We start from the raw sequence: 19951 nt of genomic DNA on the forward strand, positions 1-19951 counted from the left end.
GCGTTTTTATAATGCAAAAGTGTGACGTCGCACCATCTGAACCCCCCTCCCCCTCATCACACACCGTAACAAAATTTACGGACCCCTCCCTCCCCTCTACGAGACGTCATTTATGGATGACCCCTAACCTTAATCTATAAAAAAAAAGCCTATAGGAATAAGTAAAACAAAAATGAACAACTCAACGTTATCTCTCTCTCTCTCTCTCTCTCTCTCTCTCTCTCTCTCTCTCTATATATATATATATATATATATATATATATATATATATATATATATATATATATATATATATTTATACATATACAGTGGCGTAGCAAGGTAGGGTGTCACCCGGTGCGGCACTTAATGGTGTCACCCCTTAGAGTGTCCCGGGGACAAAATTTCAAATTTTCGATGTGCACCCCCCCCCCCTTCAAACTTTCGATTTTCACCCCCCCCCCTTCAAGTTTTTCTCTCTATATTTTGCTATTTTTTGCCTTGGTGTCACCCCCCTAAATGGTGACACTCGGTGCGGTCCGCACCCCCCGCCCCCCTCGCTACGCCTCTGTATATATATATATATATATATATATATATATATATATATATATATATATATATATATATATATATATATATATATATATATCACTAAATCATGTAGGTCTAGTCTACTTGTAAAACCACATCTAGGTTCTCTGTATTAAAAATAAGTAAAAATAGGACCATGCGCTGCTCAATAGCGTAGAGGTATAAGGGGAAGGGGGGCACGAGCGTTGCCGCGGAGATAGAATAAAATATGACATAATAATTTAACTTTTATATACCGTATATAGAGAAGCATTGCACCCTCCCGGGGCGCAGCCTTTCTGAAATTAAAAGAGATTTTTTTTCTTCAAAAATCTCCTCGAATCTGGAGTGTTATGTAATCAACTCCCCAAAGTTTGATGGCGATCGAATGAACGGTGTCAAACTGCAATCGACTTTAAATATTTATATACCACCACTGCGAATTTCAATTTATATAGAAATTATACACTTAGGGCCCTATACCAGTCTGTATGATTTGTTCACATATTTATAAATAACTAAAGCACCACTAAGTAAATGGGATATTGGGGATAAGCACGTTTTTCAAAACTCTAAGTACTAAAGTGACTAAAGTAGCGAATATTTAACAAGTACAAGTACTTATGCACATTTTAAAAATCGAATACTTTAGACTTTAGAGGTATGTGTAGCTTGTTTTCGGTAATTAGGTGTACAAAAATAAAACAATAATACTTTAAATAGTTAATAGTAAATTAATAGTAGTGATGATTTAGTAGACTAAAATCTATCCCAACTTACTAGACTATTACTTAATTACTATGCAATTGTGATTGTGATGTTTTCATTTCGCGGCAGAAAAAACGTAAAACTATGGTTTGTTATAGTTTACTTGCATTTAAGTTTTGCACAAGAAAAGATTGCTTCAAAACAGCAATCAGAAGTTATTCAAAGAAGGTAGGCCCTAGCCGGTAATCTATCGTCCCTACGTAAAATCGCCCGCGACTAGATCTAGATCTAGTAATGTGAAAAACAGGTGACTCCTTAAATTTTAATAATTATTTCACATTTTGTGGAGGATTTATGTTTTGAAAAATACAAAAAAGTTTCCTTGTTTCATTTATGTATATTGTAGGGCCTACCTGTTTTTAAAGTACAATTGAATTAAAACTTTTCAGTAATAAATGAAGACTAGCGATGTTTCCAACAGATGCAACCATGCTCATTTACTATAACAGCCATCTTGTTTTTTTTTTATTGTAAACTTACAGCGCAAGATTCAGGGGGAGGCACTCTAACTTACAGATAGTCGCTTTTTATATAGCAAATCCTGCTTGCAAACACTGCTGTTTAAAGATAATTTCTTATATTGATATATTTAGCCATTGATTTAGGTGTATCATTCATTTATCTATAATATTTGACACAAATATATCACAATAAACTTCTATTAAAGCCTTGACAATGAGGTAACGTTTTCGTACATTACTAGCAGCGGGCGATTTTACGTACCTAAAACGATAGATTACCCCCTAGCCCTAGTAGTAGTATTATAGTAAGTAGTAAGTTAGTAATATAGTAACCAACCAACCACTGAAAAATTATTTTTTTTTAAAAATGGTAGAATATAGATCTAGTCATCTATCTAGTGTAGATCTCTCTCTAGACTTTAAGCATAAATCCAAATATTAATAATGACCAAAAGTAAAAGTCACTAATTTCACTAAAGGAGTAGGCGTAATCTAATCTTAAGGTTAACGGTTAATGGCTTCGCTAATGACTCAATGAGTTTAATAATTAATTAATTAATTAGGCCCAATAAATAATATTAACTAGACTACCTTTAGTCCTTTACTCTTGAATAAACGTGGGTTTCAGGAGTCATCCATAAATAGTATTCATATACTAAATAAATAGCATCACATTTGTTTTAAGATTTTTATCTTCCCCTTCCTTTCCCACTGTAACACATCATCACAAAAAGTTACACCCCACATTCAAAAAGTTTTTTCGTTTTTGAGAAAACAATGTATTTATTGTGAACTTTTATAATTATTTAATTAAAGTGGTGTTTCTACCAATAAATTAATTAACGTCTTTAAATAATTTGTGTTTAACAGTTTGATTAAATAGAAGACTATTCTCTACATAAATACATATTTTACAGTTCTACACATAGTGCAGATGCTCTCATGTAACCAAAGGGACAAACAAAAAATAAATATATAAACTTGTAAACAAACTTGAATTTTTGTAGTATACTAGACAACCCGTTGTTCTTGAATAACCATGTGTTTCGGGGGTCATCTGCAAATGACGCCATGTTTATTTGATGATTTTTATCTTTCCCCTTCCCTTCCCACTGTCACACATCTTCGCTAAAAGTCAGACCCCACATTTAAAAAGACGTCACACCTCATGCAACATGTTATTGTCTTTTAAAAACACCTATTTTGGCTGAGCACACTACCCTTTTATATGATGAGAACACAGAAACAGGTGAACTTTACCTCACCTGCCCCGTGCCCCGCCAAGTCAACTTTATCATTCACATCTTTAAAGAACATTATTCTTTACCTAAATACATATTTCACAGCTCTACACATTGTACAGATTCTCTCCTGTAACCAACCAAACAGACAAACAAATATATATACAAACTTGAGTTTTAGGTAGTATATAGATAGATAGATTTACTAAATTAAGTATCAAAAATTATAAAGCTTAATTAGTAAATAGGTACACTCTGGTACACAAAACATGTTACTGAAATAGTAAATTGGTAGTAAGATTTGAGAGGTCAATCAAATTGTCGTGGATGTCCACAAAGGGGGGGGGGGGGGTGTCTGTCGAAAGTTGACATGTGTGGGCGGAGAGGGGAGGGGGTATCTGCGAGAAAAATCAATCCGTTTCTATATTCTCATCAACTCCCCAGTTTTCATGAACAGTGTCATATATATATATATATATATATATATATATATAAATGAAAGTATATGTGTGTGTTTTAGATTTTTATGGATTACTACACCTTTCATTGGATCGCCATGAATACTCTTGGGGAGGTTTTAAATATCGCAAGGGCGGCCTCCCAGCAGGGTGTGATGCAATTCTCCTTTATGTACGTTATTTAAAAATAAAAATCGGATGCGGTTTGACACTGTTCATCCGAGTGCCATGAAACTTTGGGGAATTGATGAAAATACCCCTGGGAATGTTTCTGCAAAAGAAAAATTCTTGGGGGTGCGAAGTTTCTTACTAAATGGTTTGGCGCCTGGAGTTCCAGAGCGGCTATCTTAGCAGTTGGTATTCTTTGATTACGCATCCTGCATAGCGGGTCTTGGGTACTACTTGATTTAGCATTAAAACTGCACCAGGCGCTTCCACTGGAGCACCGGCGATTGAGTTACCCAAAGTGCCTGGGCTCCCCTGTGAGCACTATGGCGCTAAGTTTGTTTTTAAAAAAGGCTGTGCACTAAGGACACAATGGGCTACAATAATCATTGATTAAATCAAATTGAGAGCTTCTGCCCGCACCCCGGCAGGTTGTAATTTGCTACCCAGGCTATCCTGTGATTACTATGGCAGCTACGTCCGTTTTAAAGATCACCCTACAATATTGACACAGTCGCACACAAATTCAATGATTAAAGTTATTAAAATTCTGTTGATTATTATTTTATTAAAGTTTTGAAAATCAGTAAATGAATGTTCACAAATGATGCCAAAAACATTCAAATTGATTGTGAAGACTCTATAAGATGAACGTATTTACAACTGAAGTAACCTATAGATTATATCACATCAGTCTTTGTTTTAGACAAAAAGCTGAAGGTGGACTAATAGTTTACATAAAACAAATAAATCATGTTGGAAATTATGTCTGTGCCCAAGTCATATTTACTAAATAGAATATAGGGCTATAGTTTGTAAATAACTATTAATTGAAATACATTATGTAGTCAAATTTATTCATATTAAAGTTTTGTCTGAGTCAAAGCAAAATATATTTTTCAGATGTCCATATAAGCTGAGGAAACTTTGGCAAACTGACATCAGCTCATTTCCCTTTGCTGCTAATCCACTAGTGACAGACGTTGATGGAGATGGTGGTTTAGATATAGTTACAGCACCCTTTTGTGAAACGTTTGCTGTAATTGAAGGAGAAACAGGAAAGCATTTACATGACACTGGCTGGCCTCAACATAATTTAGACAAATCAGTTCATTCATCACCATTACAGGTAAATAAATCTGAACATTCGTCACCTAATCAGCATCAGCTTTTCTCGTTCATGAGCAAGACACATAGGGCACATAAAGTTCCCCTATTTCAATAACCTTGGCATAGGAAGAGATAGTGTGGTCAGTGCTATGCTTAGCCACAGTGTTAGGTGAGGTACCCATCAGAGATGGGTGGACCTACCCATCAGAGATGGGTGGACCTACCCATCAGAGGTGGGTGAACCCAGGGATGTCCTACAGAACTGAAGACTTTTTGTTAGAAGCCATAAGCTCTACCATGCAACTATGACTTCCCCATCACCTATTGGTATATTGTTAAAAAAATCTTTTTAAGATGCCTAGTGAGAGCTCTCAAGGTCTTTCTTTGATAATAAACCATGACTAAATTTCTTGTCATTTTTATTTTTATAAATAGCTAATGGCATTATTGATTGATTTTCAAGTGATATTAAACCTGTCCATGTGCAAGCTGTTGTTTGCTAATTTAGAAAATAATTAGAGAGCTTTAATTACTTAGTTATATATTTAAAAAACATAATCAAATAAGCTAATGTTAGGATATTTTGGAAATTTTGGTAAAATATTGAAGAGCAAATTCAACAACACAATGTGTTTTGCAGTCCAGATAAAATATATTTGATCTGTTTAAAGGCATCATTAAAAGAACTATCTGTTTACTTGACAAGGCTTGTGTACCCCATGTTCCTGAGCTAAACAAACTCTTCCTTCCATGCCCCACTTTAAACCTGTTAACTGTTAGCCAACATTTTGTTTTACTCTAACAACCAAAAGCTCCAAATTTTTATTAATCTTCCTTGGATTTTTTATAAGAGTTGATAGAAGTTTCAGAATGTATTGGCTTATTGTGAATTGAAAGGCAGTCATTTATTACACCAAAGCAATTTTAAAAAACAACAAAAAAACGATGAAAATTTTTATGCTTTGACCACTATTTAATCCTTTTGTCTTCTGCTGATGTTTAGTATGACATTGATAGTGATGGCATGTTGGACCTTTTATTCCTCACATCTCAAGGAGAGGGTCTGTTTTATAACACTCGTGGACATTCTCTCCAGAAGTACACTTTTCAGGCCAGCTTTTTTTCATTATTAATAACCATTTACTTACTAAATTTATTGAAAATATAAGCATATGTTAATTTTGCAAGATAATTTTTTATTGTGCATAAAAAGAGTGGTTATTTATTTTCATAAATATTTTTTTTTTAAATTTTAAATGATTTTAAATCTCCTTAACTTATTAAGTAGACTGAAATTTTGCTATTTTTCTTTAAACTTTTGGCATATAAATTTTAATTATTTAAAATTAATTACACTATAAGTAATAATAATATAATGGTGTTAATTTTTCTCTGTACTATTTCATTACAAAAAATTTAAGTAGTAGTTTCATTAAATATCAAGGCATCAGTATTTATTTGTTTTTATCACTTTTTAGATTCAAGCCGCCTATATTCATTCCTCTTGGTATAAAGAAGGAACCACAGTAACTCATCTGAATATACATCAATATGTTTCTACTAAAGAAGTGAGTCTTTGTATTATATAGTGGGGAAAATAACAAATAGATTTTGGTTCTTTTGTTTTTTAAAAATAAAGTGACACTTTTGCTGTATGGTTGATAAAATTAAGTAAATATTTTATACACCTGTTTTAAAGTTATAGATCTATACATTATATAGCTCAGAGTTAACTTGACTACTGAAACTTATAACAACACATTGGAACTAAAGCAAGTTGTAGCTGCATTGATTTCACCTTGTGACTCTGACTGATCTGATATTTATCTTAACATTAATCTCTAACATTATTTATATGTTCTGTGAATATATTACTAATTGTTTAAACAAAACCTTCCTAACTCACACTGAAATAGCTGATATATTTAGCCCTGACCTTTCAGGTGTCTCACCACATTCCAGTTGACCCACACATACTTGGTACAGCTGTACTCTATAACATGAGGTTCCTGGTCATCCCTATTTCATTTTTCTACAGTGATGATGACTATGAGTCAGTGGCAAGCATTTATTTTCAAAACACTATTAGTTAAAAAACTTCCATCTTGTCTGTCTCAATGACAGACATTTTTTTACAAACTTACATGTGCTCATAATGAATAATAAATTATTTATAAATCAATTTTAAAAATACTTGTATTAAATGCTAATACAGTATCATTGTGTTAACTTATTTTTGTTACTCCTAACATTAAAAATATTGTCATCAAGATTTTAGAGATGTTACTTTCGTGTTGTTAAATTACAAATATTTAAATGCCTACCTTTTTATGTTAATGTATACTTCAATACTACTGTTTACTTATTATTAAAGGTATAATATACTTAACATCCAAAAGGTTTATTCACATCTCTTAAACTATGTAATTTTAAATGACCTAGTCATGATTTTTGTTGCAGAGACCCAAGTTTTATTGGACCCTGGGGAAGTGCTGATGTGAAGGACAAGTTTTTTCTAGCTGCAGTTGCTGTTTTAGACTTGCAAGGATTACAGGCTTACAAAAACAAAAACTCTAACAAAAAAAGCTCAGAAGATTATATACAATTTTTTTTTCTGGAACTATCTCAGGTGATTTAGATTTTGTTCTTTCGCATACAATTATTTACATATTTTCATATCTTGTGATTGATGTTCCTTGTTTACAAAATGTTCAACAAATTATGAAATAGCTGGACTTGTTTGTTGCACTTTTCTGTTCTTGTCAGTCTCATGGGAATACAATTAACTAATTAGCCAGCTATTGCCATCTGTCAGTCTCATGGGAATACAATTAACTAATTAGCTAGCTAGTGCCATCTGTCAGTCTCATGGGAATACAATTAACTAATTAGCTAGCTAGTGCCATCTGTCAGTCTCATGGGAATACAATTAACTAATTAGCTAGCTTGTGCCATCTGTCAGTCTCATGGGAATACAATTAACTAATTAGCTAGCTTGTGCCATCTGTCAGTCTCATGGGAAATGAATTAACCAATTAGCTAGCTCGTGCCATCTGTCAGTCTCATGGGAATACAATTAACCAATTAGCTAGCTTGTGCCATCTGTCAGTTAATGATTACCAGTGGATCATCTTCTCTCAATTTATTTAAAATTTCCATTGAAGGGTTTTTGACAAACTCTTTGGCCCTATCACATTGGGCCTTTTCTCATGTGTTATTACTCAAAGACACACGTAGAAAAAAGCTCCTGGCCAAGATAATTTAAGTTTGATGAATGCTTTTAGTGCAGTAGAGGGATAACATAACTAAAATGAAAGATTCTTTGAATAATTTTATTAGGATAAATAAGCATTGTTGTCTGTTGCAACTTGCAGAGCCCAATTTTTAATTTATTCACTCCAACTGTTGTGGACTTGGATGGAACTTTTGGTCCCCCTGAAATTATTACTGGCCTGACCTCTGGAAGCTTGTATGTCTTGTCATTACAAGGAGAGCACAGAGCCAAGTTTCCTATCCAGTTAAAACCTATTTCAGGCAGGGTAAGCTTTTAAGTTGTGATTTTTTAAAATACTTGTGCTTCATAATTTTTTTATTTTTTTTTAATTAGTACACTCTCAGACCTTGCATGTCATGTGAATCAGAACACAACTAGTTCTTTGAACTCAGCATTTGAAGGGATTTAGTAGTCAGGACTATGCGAAGCCACCTTAACGTTTTAAGTTTGTACTTATACAGTAGCTGGGTAGACTAAACAACACATATCTGGATCATACCTAGGAAATAAACTGTTATTTCACTGTTTCACTGGTCAAGTGATCTACTATTTGACAATTTTTATGCAAAATACTCTTAATACAAAGGAAAATGAGCTAAAAAAATTTGAGTTTAAACAGTGGACTTAATCATATGCAGGTGGCAGCTGCTGATCTGGATGGCAGGTTAGGGCTAGAGCTTGTAGTTGCAGACACTAGTGGTTATGTAACTTGTATAAGCTCCAGCTCTGGTCAAGCCTTGTGGTCAGTAGAGGTTGGAGGATCATCTTTTGCTGGCAGCCAGATTGTCGACCTAGATCTGGATGGTCAGCTGGACATAGTTATAGCAACTGACATAGGGTAAGATATCTCTTGATGATTTTTGCTCTAAGTTTTAGAACTAATACTTCAAAATCTTAAAACTATTTTATTAATATCTATCACTTATTCCTTTGCTTTATTAAGTCTGCTTTCTGATTGGTGAGGTTTTTGTTGTTGTTGAATATTTCAATATTGAGAGTTTATATAATCTGACCTCAGTATATCATCCATTTTGTGAAATTATATTGTAGAAAAGTGTTTGCCTTAAATGGTATGAATGGAACTGTTTTGCCCAAATATCCATACAAAGCTGGACGTAGAATAGCAGGGCATGTACTGGTAACAAAGTTCAATCCTATACGAGGACCATATGACTTAGTAAGTCTAACAGTTATGCTTTTTATTTTTTAGAATTAAGAGGAATAGAACTATATGATGTAAATGTAAGAGATTTTATGTTATGAAATTGATTTTTTTCCCCAGGTTTTTTTATCAGATGATGGGATTCTTCACATTTTAGCTGGAGATCAGAGCTGCTTGTTTCAAATGGCACTTGCTGATACATCTTTTATTGACATTGTAACCCAAAATGTTGTACTATTAAGTCGTGGGATGGAGTTTATTGTGGCAACATCAGATGGTAGCTTAATATGCTTAGGTTCAGGCAGTGAGAGCCCTGTTGAAGAAATCATTGAGAATGAATTTAGGATTCTTCATCACAGACTGGCTCATCCTTCAGACTCAGTTGGCCAGAACAATTTTGTATTCAGCATGAATAAGGTAAATTGTTTGTTATCTGCCTGCTTACTCTATTTATAATAGCTCTTATAGGATTATTGCTGGTATACTTTTTTTACTACCAAGCTTTACTACTTAATCCAATTTTAATAGCATATTCTTGGGTGTGAGTTTAATCTAGTATTTGGTTCTGAAGTTTTTTTGCTGTGGTAGAAAATGTTTAACTTTCTGTTTTAAATTCATATATTCATTACTAATTCTCTTAGCATGTTTTGACTTTAGCTTTTGTTTATTGATTTTACCACAATTTTAGCCAGTTATCCTTATCGATGAGAGGACAAGATATTTGAGGGAAGTGACTGGCAGTTCCTTTGATCTGTACTTTTCCATTCATGGAGCAGAAAGAGGCTACAGATTCAAATTATGTGTAAGCTGTAAATTATAAATAGATTTAAATTCATTGACCAGCAGAGATGTACTATTATGCTTTTACAGTTTGAAATAATAAGTAAAAGTGAAACACAATTTTTGACAGGTTTACATGGGTAGTGATGTAGTTTATGAAGAGAACATTATTTCCAATGAAGTTACACCTGAACCAATTAAAATACAAACACCTGAACAACCTGGGGAGGCACAGGTGACAATTGTCATTGCGGACCAATTTGGTTTCACGTATAGTGATGCTGTTTTTCTTAAGTAAGTCTTGAATTTTATACAATTTTTAATGTTATCTTTTCTAAAAAGATTTCATTTAATTTGCTAAATCCAAATTTTTATGACTATTAGTTGTTATGTCAAAAATGTTACAGTTTAGATTGATTATCCATGGACACTGTAGAAATGGCTGTTCTAATGTTAAGTTTATAGTTTTAAAAGGGGTGCTGAACCAATGCAAACTTTACCACTTATGACAACAGTAATATAAGTTGAAAAACTAAGACAGAGATACATTTTTTCAGATTTTTAAAACAAATTAGCTTTCCTTATTAGAAGAAAATTGTCTGCTGACAAAATTGAGATTTTTCTTTAGGCAGACTTTTTTTTTAAAAATCAAAAGGCATTTTCACCAATAATTTTATTCTATTTTAAAAATAAAGGTTAATTTATCTGTTGGCATATTTTGTGAATTGAGATTTGACAATACATGCACAGTTATCATTATATTACTTAAATTTTACTTAATCTCTCCCTCTTCCCATTGTCTCACTGAAGGTGAAACTAGGGGAAGAGGGAGGGATTGGTTAATATGTTTCATATGTTCAGAGGTGTCAAGGCAAAGGGGATTATTAAAAGACTAATATAGTGTAAGATGGTTAACAAAATAAAATGTTTGACTACCACAGTTTATTAGGGCCCAATTGTATTTAAAGCTGGTTCAATTATTCTAAAATTTCCCTAATCCCTTTTGACCATGTGTACACATTTGTACAGAATTTTATTCCAAGAAAAATATGAATAGAAATATTGTTTTGAAATATGTGCTATCTGGCACAATGTTCCTTCATTTTAAGCATGCAGTGTTGTTTTTTTAATACTCTACATTTTTACCAAACAAACTGGCTTTCAAGCTACTGTGGTCGTGTCAGAAGGGGTTAAAAATGTGTTTTACCTGAAAATACCTGCATATACCTAGAGTTATTAGAGGAAAATCTACCCCACTCCCTCTTTTGCCTTTTTCTAGATGGACAGAAACTTTTTTGCTAAGACTAAGAGCATAAGATTCATGTTGTTTTCTCAAGATTTATTTAATTATATTTTTTCAATGCTGTTGCTAGTTAATATTTTTATATGAACAAATTAAATTTTCCCTTGCAGGTTCAACCAGTTAATTTTATTAGATCTTCAGTGGCTGGTCCTTGCCCCCTTCACTGCTATGGTTATAATACTTCTTGTCAATCACGGCTTTCCTGCTAAAGATCTTTTACCTGTCACTTTTCCATTGAAATCAAAATAGTGTTTGTCTTTTGTGTATTTATTTATACAAAATGCAAGTAATTGATTATCTTCCATATCGTATTTAATTTAGTAATAAAATGTGAAATATAGAAACTTTTAAAAAAGTTATTTTCAAGGTGATGTAACTTCCATCTTTTTTGTCCATTGTATTATATGCATAGTTTTGTATTCTTTCAACCTCCATTTGATACAAAAGTGGCTTTCCTAAACAACACTCTTTTTTTGGAAACCTCTTTTAAAGCATTACATTTACATTATGAGTACAATCATCCATTCCTTGTAAATAATATTCACATTATTTATGTAATTCCATTTCATGCTATCATTAAGAAATAAATTAGCTCACACTTTGATTGTTTGATGTATTTTACAAGTTTGTATTTGATGTAATAAATAGTAGCAAAGAAATGTGTCATATGATGTAAAAGGTTGTATGAAAAGTAATGGTTGGTCAGACATGTTTTAACCACATTATTAACTATATGCCAAGCCAAATAAAAAGATGTTACTTATTAGTTCAGGCTTTTCTATTAACCATACATCTTTATTTACTATTCAGGTGGGTTTTTTTTTTTATCATTGTTCTTTCCCTCAGAAGTGTTAGTCACTCACACATTGATTCTGTTTGTAGTAAAGATATGTTTACATTGAACCTTATTTTCAATGTTTTTGAAACACCTGGTCATCATAATATGGATGTTTTAACTTTTTCATTTGATAACAAATTTCTTAAAATAAAATATTCCTTATTTTATTGAAATTAGCTTGGACTTTAATTAACAGCATTAAAAAAAAAATGACCAGAATGAGAATAGTATGCTTTATTCAGAACCTTATAGTCAAACATGTATGATCCTGTTCATTTAAATATACATTCTCAAATTTTAAAGGCAATTAACTCTAAACAAATAAAAGAAACATTAAAAATAAAAAGGATTGAAAAGTATTTATTTGAAGATTTTCATACTGCATGCAGCTAATCTCCCAAAAGAAAGCAAACAAAGAAAGCATAACTTTACATATAAATGCCCAACGACTTGAGTTTTGATAATTTTTCACATGTAGATGCATTAAAAGATCATTCAAGAAGTCACATGATCTATTTAAGGACCCTATTATATAGTTTTTACAGACTAGTTGAATGATTGAAGTTTTTGATAATAAAAAGATTTTAAAGCTCAGCAGGACTAGTTCAGCAGTAAAACTAAGTTTAAATCTTTATCTGACAAAAGAAGGTTAACATACATGATTTCCAAATAACCCAGCTTCTGGGCAAAATAAAATCTATACGCTATTCAGCATTTCTCGATCAGTGCGTTGTATGCAGATCAGCAGCTCACAAGGCAGGATTGAGTTTAAAACAAACATATTTCTTACTTGGAAATTTATTTAAGAATACTGAAAATACAGAGAAAAAGAACTGTGTAAATACCACCTGTGTCAACATGCATGTATTCTGAGGTGTCAGTCACAGATCGTCCATTCTGTGATTTAATTCTATCTGAATGGTACAATTTGTCAAAAAAAATAAAACCATGACTCCATGTTGCTGATATTATGCCATATTCTCAGATTTAAAATGGATCACAAAACTGGGGAGCTGTAATTGAAACATTTTATTGTTGTAATAAGCTATTGTATTTCTATAATTATGACAGTATTAATAGGAGTAAAAAAATAACATTTTTCAATGACAATGCAGTTTGTACAATGATGTTTTTTTTTTAAAATAAATATCACAGGGCTGACTAAATAAAATCAGAGCAAGAATAAAACATCTGCCCTTTTTTCCATTAATTCAAAAAATGTAAAACAGTTTCAAATAATATTCTGACAAATACATTTTTCAAAAGGCCTCAAGAACTACATCTAAAGCAAATTAAAATATTCATTAACTACAATAATTCATGAATAACATTAAATGGTTGAAAGAACGTGTAAAATGTATCAATTTAGATGCTTATGATGATGGTATTTGGCAATCACTTGAAAAAGTAATGCAAATCAGCAGGTCTTAAAGATTTAATTTATTACAGTAATAACATTTTAGATAGGCTTTTTAAAACTTGTGTGAAAGTAAAGCTCTTTTCAGTACAACCAATAAGAAGTATAATGAGTCATCTGTGCAAGTTATAAAACAATTGGATCTCAAAGTAAGTTTGGTAAACAATATTTAAGAAGACCTATAATTTACTCAGTTTAGCATTATGATAATTTTACTATAACCAGTAACTTTCTACCAAGTTGCTAGTTGAGTTGGCAACAATGAGGATCACAACCACATGTTTAAAATACATTTATGTTCAAGCAAATAATGAGCACTAGTGAAAAATTAATCATGACAGAATAGAAGCTGATTACATCATCAAATAAAATCATTGAAAAATATTTATAACCAAAAAGTTAAACCATGTTTCCAGTTTAATGTATGTAAATAAGAATTTTTTTACTTCAAAATTTTAAAACGTAGTTAAAAATTTTCTAGACCTAGACTGACAAACCTTTTTAATACCTAGCATAAAATTTGGTTATTTTGTAGTGGCTCCGCTATTAATTCAAGATACATTTCATTTTTTAGAGTTATTCATTAATGTAATTTTAGATGGCAGAAGCTTCTTTTTTATACTGCTAGTGGATGAATTGGAAGATGCCAACTGAATAATTTTTGTAAACGTTTTTGTTTTATGAAAGCGCTCCAGATCATCATCGCCAATAGCATCTTCATCTTGATAAGTAAGCAAAGATTTAATGAATTCATCATCCTGTGGTGGACAAGGCTCCTCAGAAAGTAGGTCTAACTCTACTGTTGTAGAATTAAGTGGTAATACTTTATTGCGAATTAATGAATGCTGCTGGGGTATGTAAGAAAGTTCTTCCTCGTAGTCGGCTGTTATCTGTGTAGGCTTTGAACTTACACTTTCTAATAGATAGAAAATTCATAATTTGGTTATGCATTATGTCTCATTTTTAAAAAAAATCTCATCAAACGAATGAATTAAAATTTGTTTATACTAAGTTTGCTAGACAGTTTTCCTCAATGTGTGAGTGACTAAGAATATTCAATCACAAAGACAATGTATTATTTCCTACGTTATTTAATATGCTTATGAAATAATACAACTACAACAGATATCAGAAATAGGATTGCAGTCTATAACAACTATTTCGCATACAATTCTTTTAATAGCAGTTACGATGCTGATTAAAATGTCACCAACAGTACACTAATGTGCAGACAATTACAGAGATATATTTTTTCAAACAATTTATAATCAAAACCAACAAAATAAAAGTAAATTATAATTGAATAGGATTCAAAACTAATAAAAACCGTATTAATTTAGAAAAATTCATAAAATATGAGTCTCAATTACCTTTATTTGTGTGTAACTTAAGTAGCTTTTTCTTGCTCAGCCCTGGAGGGTTAAATCCAGCAGGTATTAGATTAGTAAGAGAAGATTTTTGTTCAACAGCTTCAACCGCCATGGGTGAATGTCGTACAGCCTCTGCCCTCATGGGTGAATGAAATGGCGTAGATTCTTGTGATTCAGCTGATATTGAAAATTGTTCTGCTATTTCCTCAGAGTGCCCGTCATTTGTTAATATTATTTCATCTTTATCACAAGTTTCTTTTTTTTCTGAAGTCATGTGTTTCTCCATAGGAGCTCGGAAATCTTCACAAGTTTTGGCAGGTTCAAATTTCTTAGCAGCTGAGTAATTAAGTGGACGCAAAAATAGATGACGTGTGTCTTTAGTCTCTGTACTGTTTAAATGAACCTTCCATAATTTCGACTGACGGATATTTGCACTAACTTTCTCTGGAGATGGCAGCTTTGCAGATTCTGGCAAATTAGGTTCAGATGTGGGAACACTTGCTAACTGGCTAACTGAACTTGATTCTAACTGTGTTTTTAAAGATTTTTTCTTGGTAATATCTAAAATTTCTTCTCTACTGGGGTGCAAGATTTTTGAAGAGGTTTCATCCATTTCGCTGTTGAAAATATTATTCCGACATAGACCATCAGAGCAATTTAATTCAGTGTTCTCTGTGCCTCGATAAAGTTTTTTAGGATAACGAGCTTCATCTTCTCTACCTCTGCCTCTATCTGTAGAAAACATTTACAAATCAGTTACACTTTGTTATGTCTGCTTCAGCAGCTTGGCCAAACTAATTTTTTTATAACAATGCTGTTAAATGATGAACAAAGTGTGCTGTATGAAAGTTCAACAAAATATCCCTAATGAGTTGAATATATACTGTCTTTAATCTTCAAAGCACCAGCTTTAATCTTTCTACTTCCTACAACAGAGTTGGTATGTTTTTGCTATAAAATACCAGCCACATATTGCCCTAAGCCGTTCATAGGCATTAAATTACAGTTACTTACCCATTTTTGATGCAGAATGCTTAGACCTGTGCCATATAGAGTCATGGGTAAAGCTAATCTCTTTGTCCTTGATATCCAAGCAATTCTCACGAAAACCTTTGCTATCATATACTGGTTCTCTCCTGTTATTTTCTACATTACATTTCACATATTTTTTAAGGTCGATGAAGCCGTAGGGAAGTAGGTGCATGTTGGCCTGAAACAAGCAACAATAATGAATAGACTGAATAATTATTAATCAGAACATTTTCTTCAAGAGTCAACTTACTCTGCATTTCTCAATTTCTCCACCCATATTATCAACATGATTCATGTATAGGTTGACTCCTGTTTTGAACTCTATCATCATTTTTCGAAGAAGAACCATCTGCAGCTTTATTAAATATCCAACATTCTTGCAGATGGCAGACAACAGTTTTTCTGGTAATGGGCGCTTCATCACTACAGCTTGATCTTTCTATGCAGAGAAGAAAAGGTGTCTTAAGATTATTTTGGGGCTGATTTATTAAAGCACAAATTTATTTTATAATGACAAACTTTAATATGATATGGTTTATTAATAATCACTAATTAAAAAACCCATTAATAAACAACTCCCTTACATAAGTCTAATCTGCAGTATTTGTTAGACAAAAAAAATTTAAAAAAAAATAAATCTAGAAAACAAACCAAAATGATATGTTACTTACTTCTCGTGCTCTCTCTCTGATTCTCATAAAATGCACCTGGTCATCTGGTAAATTCAGATGACTGACTAGACACCCAGGCAAACTCTCAACGTATCTTGGCCAATCACCACCATTACACATTCTATAAACAAATGCATTGGCTACCTAAAAAACAATAAACATCATTTTTAAGATAAATTTTATATATAACAATGAAAGGTGTTATGTAGTAAAATTACTTGAAATATAGTCATTTTAATTGTCAATTCTTACTTGAGTATCAAAAACATTGACCAAAGCAACAGCATACTGATGATACAGCATATCTGATATCCATCTGCAATCATGGATGACCTAAGAAATAAAATTGATTACACCTATTTATTAAAACCAATTTATGTATGTATATATATAGGTATGCTTGTGGGCCTTGGTAAAATCCCACATGGTGATACAAAGAGACTAGGATAGTTCTCTTACAAAATAAAACAACCAGATTAGAATGTCACTTCTTTGAAAATTTCATTTCCACTTGAATAATTTCAGTGTGGGGGTTTGGTTAATGCTAGAGCTTAACATAGGGGTCAAGTTACGGTGTGAATAAAAACAACTAGATGTCCAACAATGAATCACAATTTTTTTAAAAATATGTTCATCCCCTTCCCCCTTCAATAGTGTCAAATATCCCCACCCCATTAAATGGTATCACACAACATCCTGCCCACCCCATTAAATGATGTCACAGAACAGCCTCCCTACCCCATTATTGAGGTAGTTCTTTCCCTTTAATATAAAAATTTGTTTTGGTTGTCTGATAATAATAAATTAATTAATAAACATAATACCATTTATATAAAAGGCATAAAATATTACATTACAGTATTTTTAAGTGTCAACATAACTGATTTTTTAAAAAAAATGCCTTAAAATTGATCCTACTAAATAATTCAAAGGATAAATGCAATTAATTTTTTAACAAATTTAGGTTTATTTAATAATCACTGTACCTTCAAAATGTTTTTTGATTCAAACAGTGCACAAAGACCTTCATCAAATGCTTCATTTCCCATCCTTATAATATCAAATATAAATATATTTGCTTGAGTAGCAACCTGAAAGATATTGAATTTTATACAATATTTTATAATGAGTAGGAAAATAAAAATAGTTTATCATCTGCATTTTAAGTAATGAAATAACATTTTCAGAATAATGATTAGCAAAACCTGAATGAGAGATAATGTTCCATTTCTTCCTATGTCAACACCTTCAAAATTTACTCCAACAACTTCTTGTTCCATAATGGCAGCAATCTGAAAATAAAAGAACTTTTAACTACATTTTATTTTTACAACTAAAAGTTAACAGTAGAATTTTATAGTTTTCAAATTAAAAATTATCCACCAAAACTAAACAGGAATAGATAGTTAAAAATTATTTCTTATATGTTCAAATGTTTACGAAAAATGCAAGAAATTAATAGCTTTTTTTTTAAAACATCAAATAAAGCTCAAAAAATACTCACTGCATCATAAAACCTAGGACACATTTTGTGCAGTAGGAGGAACTCATCAGTCTCATAAAAATCATCAAATTCTTCATCGTTACCTGATTCTGCTATAATAATATTATACATACATTTTGAACAAGAATTAATAGAAAATGGTAATGGGTACATAATAATTAGTTATAGTAAAAAAAAAAATACACTTAAATTTTTTTTTTGATATTTCTGTTAAGCTCAACACACTGACCTTGATCTTCATCTTGTTTCTTAAATATACTTGACAATGCTAATTCATCAGTATCAAAATCCTTTAATTTTGACAAGTGATCCTGCGAAGCCTTTTCAAATGCAAAAGACTCTGACCTGTAAATTATTCAGTATAACTTAATAAGGATATTTTTTTAACAAATAAATTTTAAAACATTGCTTAACACAATAGCTATATATGCGTGGGGTAAGGGGTAATTGTACTGCGGGATGGGGGAAGGGGTAATGGCAGGTGGGCAATGTCTTAGATCCGTGCTATCATACATATCATGATCTCAAGCGCAAGTGCTGACACTCCAATAAAATTTCTAAAATCTTGCATGTCTTCTAGCTTTAGGTAATTCACTGTTGAATTGTAGGCAACATGGCTACACCATTTTACTTTAAAATGATAAAGTTGTGTGCCCACTATCTGCATTTTTTTTACTTTGATTATTCTTTCTTTTGATTATCTAGGCCTATATAGCACACACATCAGGTTGAAGGTCATGTTTGTTTTCTAAAATGCCCTATAACATGTTCTGTAAGTGTGAACGCTAAAGTATACATACATAATCTGAGGAGATAAATGTTTTCAGATAAAAATAACTTAAGGCTGTCATTGTCTTCTAGACATGAATGGTATACCTATTTAGGTCTAAATGTGTTGTTTGATAGCTTAATTATAGGATAGTGATGGTTGTACTATACCTGTCTTGAAATCGTTCAAGTTCTGAAAAATCACTAGTGTCACCTTCAAACTGAACTGAAAAAACAAGGAATAACTTTACATATTTTGATACAAAAGTAATTTTAATTAGAATATATGAGGGCCTAAAGCATTTATTGTAGAATAATAATGCCATTAATTACCATTAATCTTTCATAAAAAATTTGTTCGTGACTCCCCTTTTTAAAAATTACTTTTCACTTAGCAGTTAAATATGGCATATGCCATTACATAAAAAATGGTACTTACGAGATATTATGTTAGAGCTGTAGAAATGTTGTGGGCCGAGCAGTGTTACACCATCAGTGGACACTGTAGATAGAAAATAATATTTGGATAATAATATATTTGGATATCAATTGCTCATTTTAATCCAGAAAATGTATAAATAATATAAGTTCGAAACTTTCTTAAAAAATGTTGGATAAAAAAGCCTACATGTCCCCCCCCCCCCCCTCCCTGGGAAAAAATACTGTACAGATCTAAGTCAGTGTTGAGCTTTCGCCGTTAATCTATCATTTTAGGTGCGTAAAATCGGCCGAGGACGATCGTTTACCCTTTCGGCTTATCCTTGGCCGTTGGCTTACTCTTTCATACTGACTTACTCCGATACTCGGCCTTACCATTTCGTAAAATAATTTTTCCTGTCTTGTAATCAATATCATGCAAAATCCCACTAAACGTTGAGTTGTTCAATGTTGTTATTGTTGCTCTTCTAGGAGTTCCTGACATTTTGAATTCTAAGTAGATTCTAGATCTATTCTAGATCTAAACACAAAACAAATTCTAGAATCTGCTTCACCAAAATATTATATCTACCGGTTAGTTTAGTAGTTAAATCTGTACTCTAGAAATAGTGGCATTAGTGGAGTGTTTGAATGATTATG

The 19951-nt window shown here is 32.1% G+C and overlaps 2 protein-coding genes across 3 annotated transcripts; one reads left to right on the forward strand and one right to left on the reverse strand.

Moving 5' to 3' along the window:
• The first annotated feature begins 1287 nt into the window (after positions 1-1287).
• On the forward strand, positions 1288-12402 carry LOC131937979 (uncharacterized). Its single transcript, XM_059295781.1, has 13 exons — positions 1288-1488; positions 4549-4774; positions 5759-5866; positions 6234-6323; positions 6699-6808; positions 7216-7384; positions 8130-8294; positions 8668-8867; positions 9080-9206; positions 9312-9608; positions 9880-9993; positions 10102-10265; positions 11385-12402. Exons 1-13 carry the CDS (start codon positions 1370-1372, stop codon positions 11521-11523), a joined length of 2028 nt encoding a protein of 675 aa, XP_059151764.1. The 5' UTR covers positions 1288-1369; the 3' UTR covers positions 11524-12402.
• Positions 12329-19880, reverse strand: LOC131937965 (uncharacterized). Of its 2 annotated transcripts, none has more exons than XM_059295768.1 (13): positions 19688-19880; positions 19314-19376; positions 19046-19100; positions 18336-18451; positions 18107-18195; positions 17808-17894; positions 17589-17693; positions 16855-16935; positions 16603-16746; positions 16182-16370; positions 15914-16109; positions 14900-15631; positions 12329-14445 (listed from the first exon to the last, which is right to left on the reverse strand). In XM_059295768.1, the coding sequence occupies exons 1-13, from the start codon at positions 19794-19796 to the stop codon at positions 14093-14095; spliced, it is 2319 nt and encodes a 772-aa protein (XP_059151751.1). In that variant the 5' UTR covers positions 19797-19880; the 3' UTR covers positions 12329-14092. The 2 variants fall into 2 exon arrangements, with proteins under 2 accessions (XP_059151751.1, XP_059151743.1); XM_059295760.1 differs by having other exon boundaries at positions 18107-18198.
• Positions 19881-19951: the final 71 nt, after the last annotated feature.

The sequence above is a fragment of the Physella acuta genome, unplaced genomic scaffold, assembly GCF_028476545.2.
Source record: "Physella acuta isolate Inbredline_101_S28 unplaced genomic scaffold, ASM2847654v3 ptg000017l, whole genome shotgun sequence".
Classification (NCBI taxonomy): domain Eukaryota; kingdom Metazoa; phylum Mollusca; class Gastropoda; family Physidae; genus Physella; species Physella acuta.

Excerpts from the sequence above, each read along its gene's own strand:
- LOC131937979 (XM_059295781.1), top strand. The coding sequence starts at position 1,370 with ATGTTTTCATTTCGCGGCAGAAAAAACGTAAAACTATGGTTTGTTATA. Across the intron at positions 5,867-6,233 it reads TCCAGAAGTACACTTTTCAG|ATTCAAGCCGCCTATATTCA; the intron begins GCCAGCTTTTTT and ends ATCACTTTTTAG. Across the intron at positions 7,385-8,129 it reads TTTTTCTGGAACTATCTCAG|AGCCCAATTTTTAATTTATT; the intron begins GTGATTTAGATT and ends TGCAACTTGCAG.
- LOC131937965 (XM_059295760.1), bottom strand. The coding sequence starts at position 19,796 with ATGTCAGGAACTCCTAGAAGAGCAACAATAACAACATTGAACAACTCA. Across the intron at positions 16,110-16,181 it reads GAGAAATTGAGAAATGCAGA|GCCAACATGCACCTACTTCC; the intron begins GTAAGTTGACTC and ends TGCTTGTTTCAG. Across the intron at positions 14,446-14,899 it reads TAAGTTACACACAAATAAAG|AAAGTGTAAGTTCAAAGCCT; the intron begins GTAATTGAGACT and ends TCTATCTATTAG.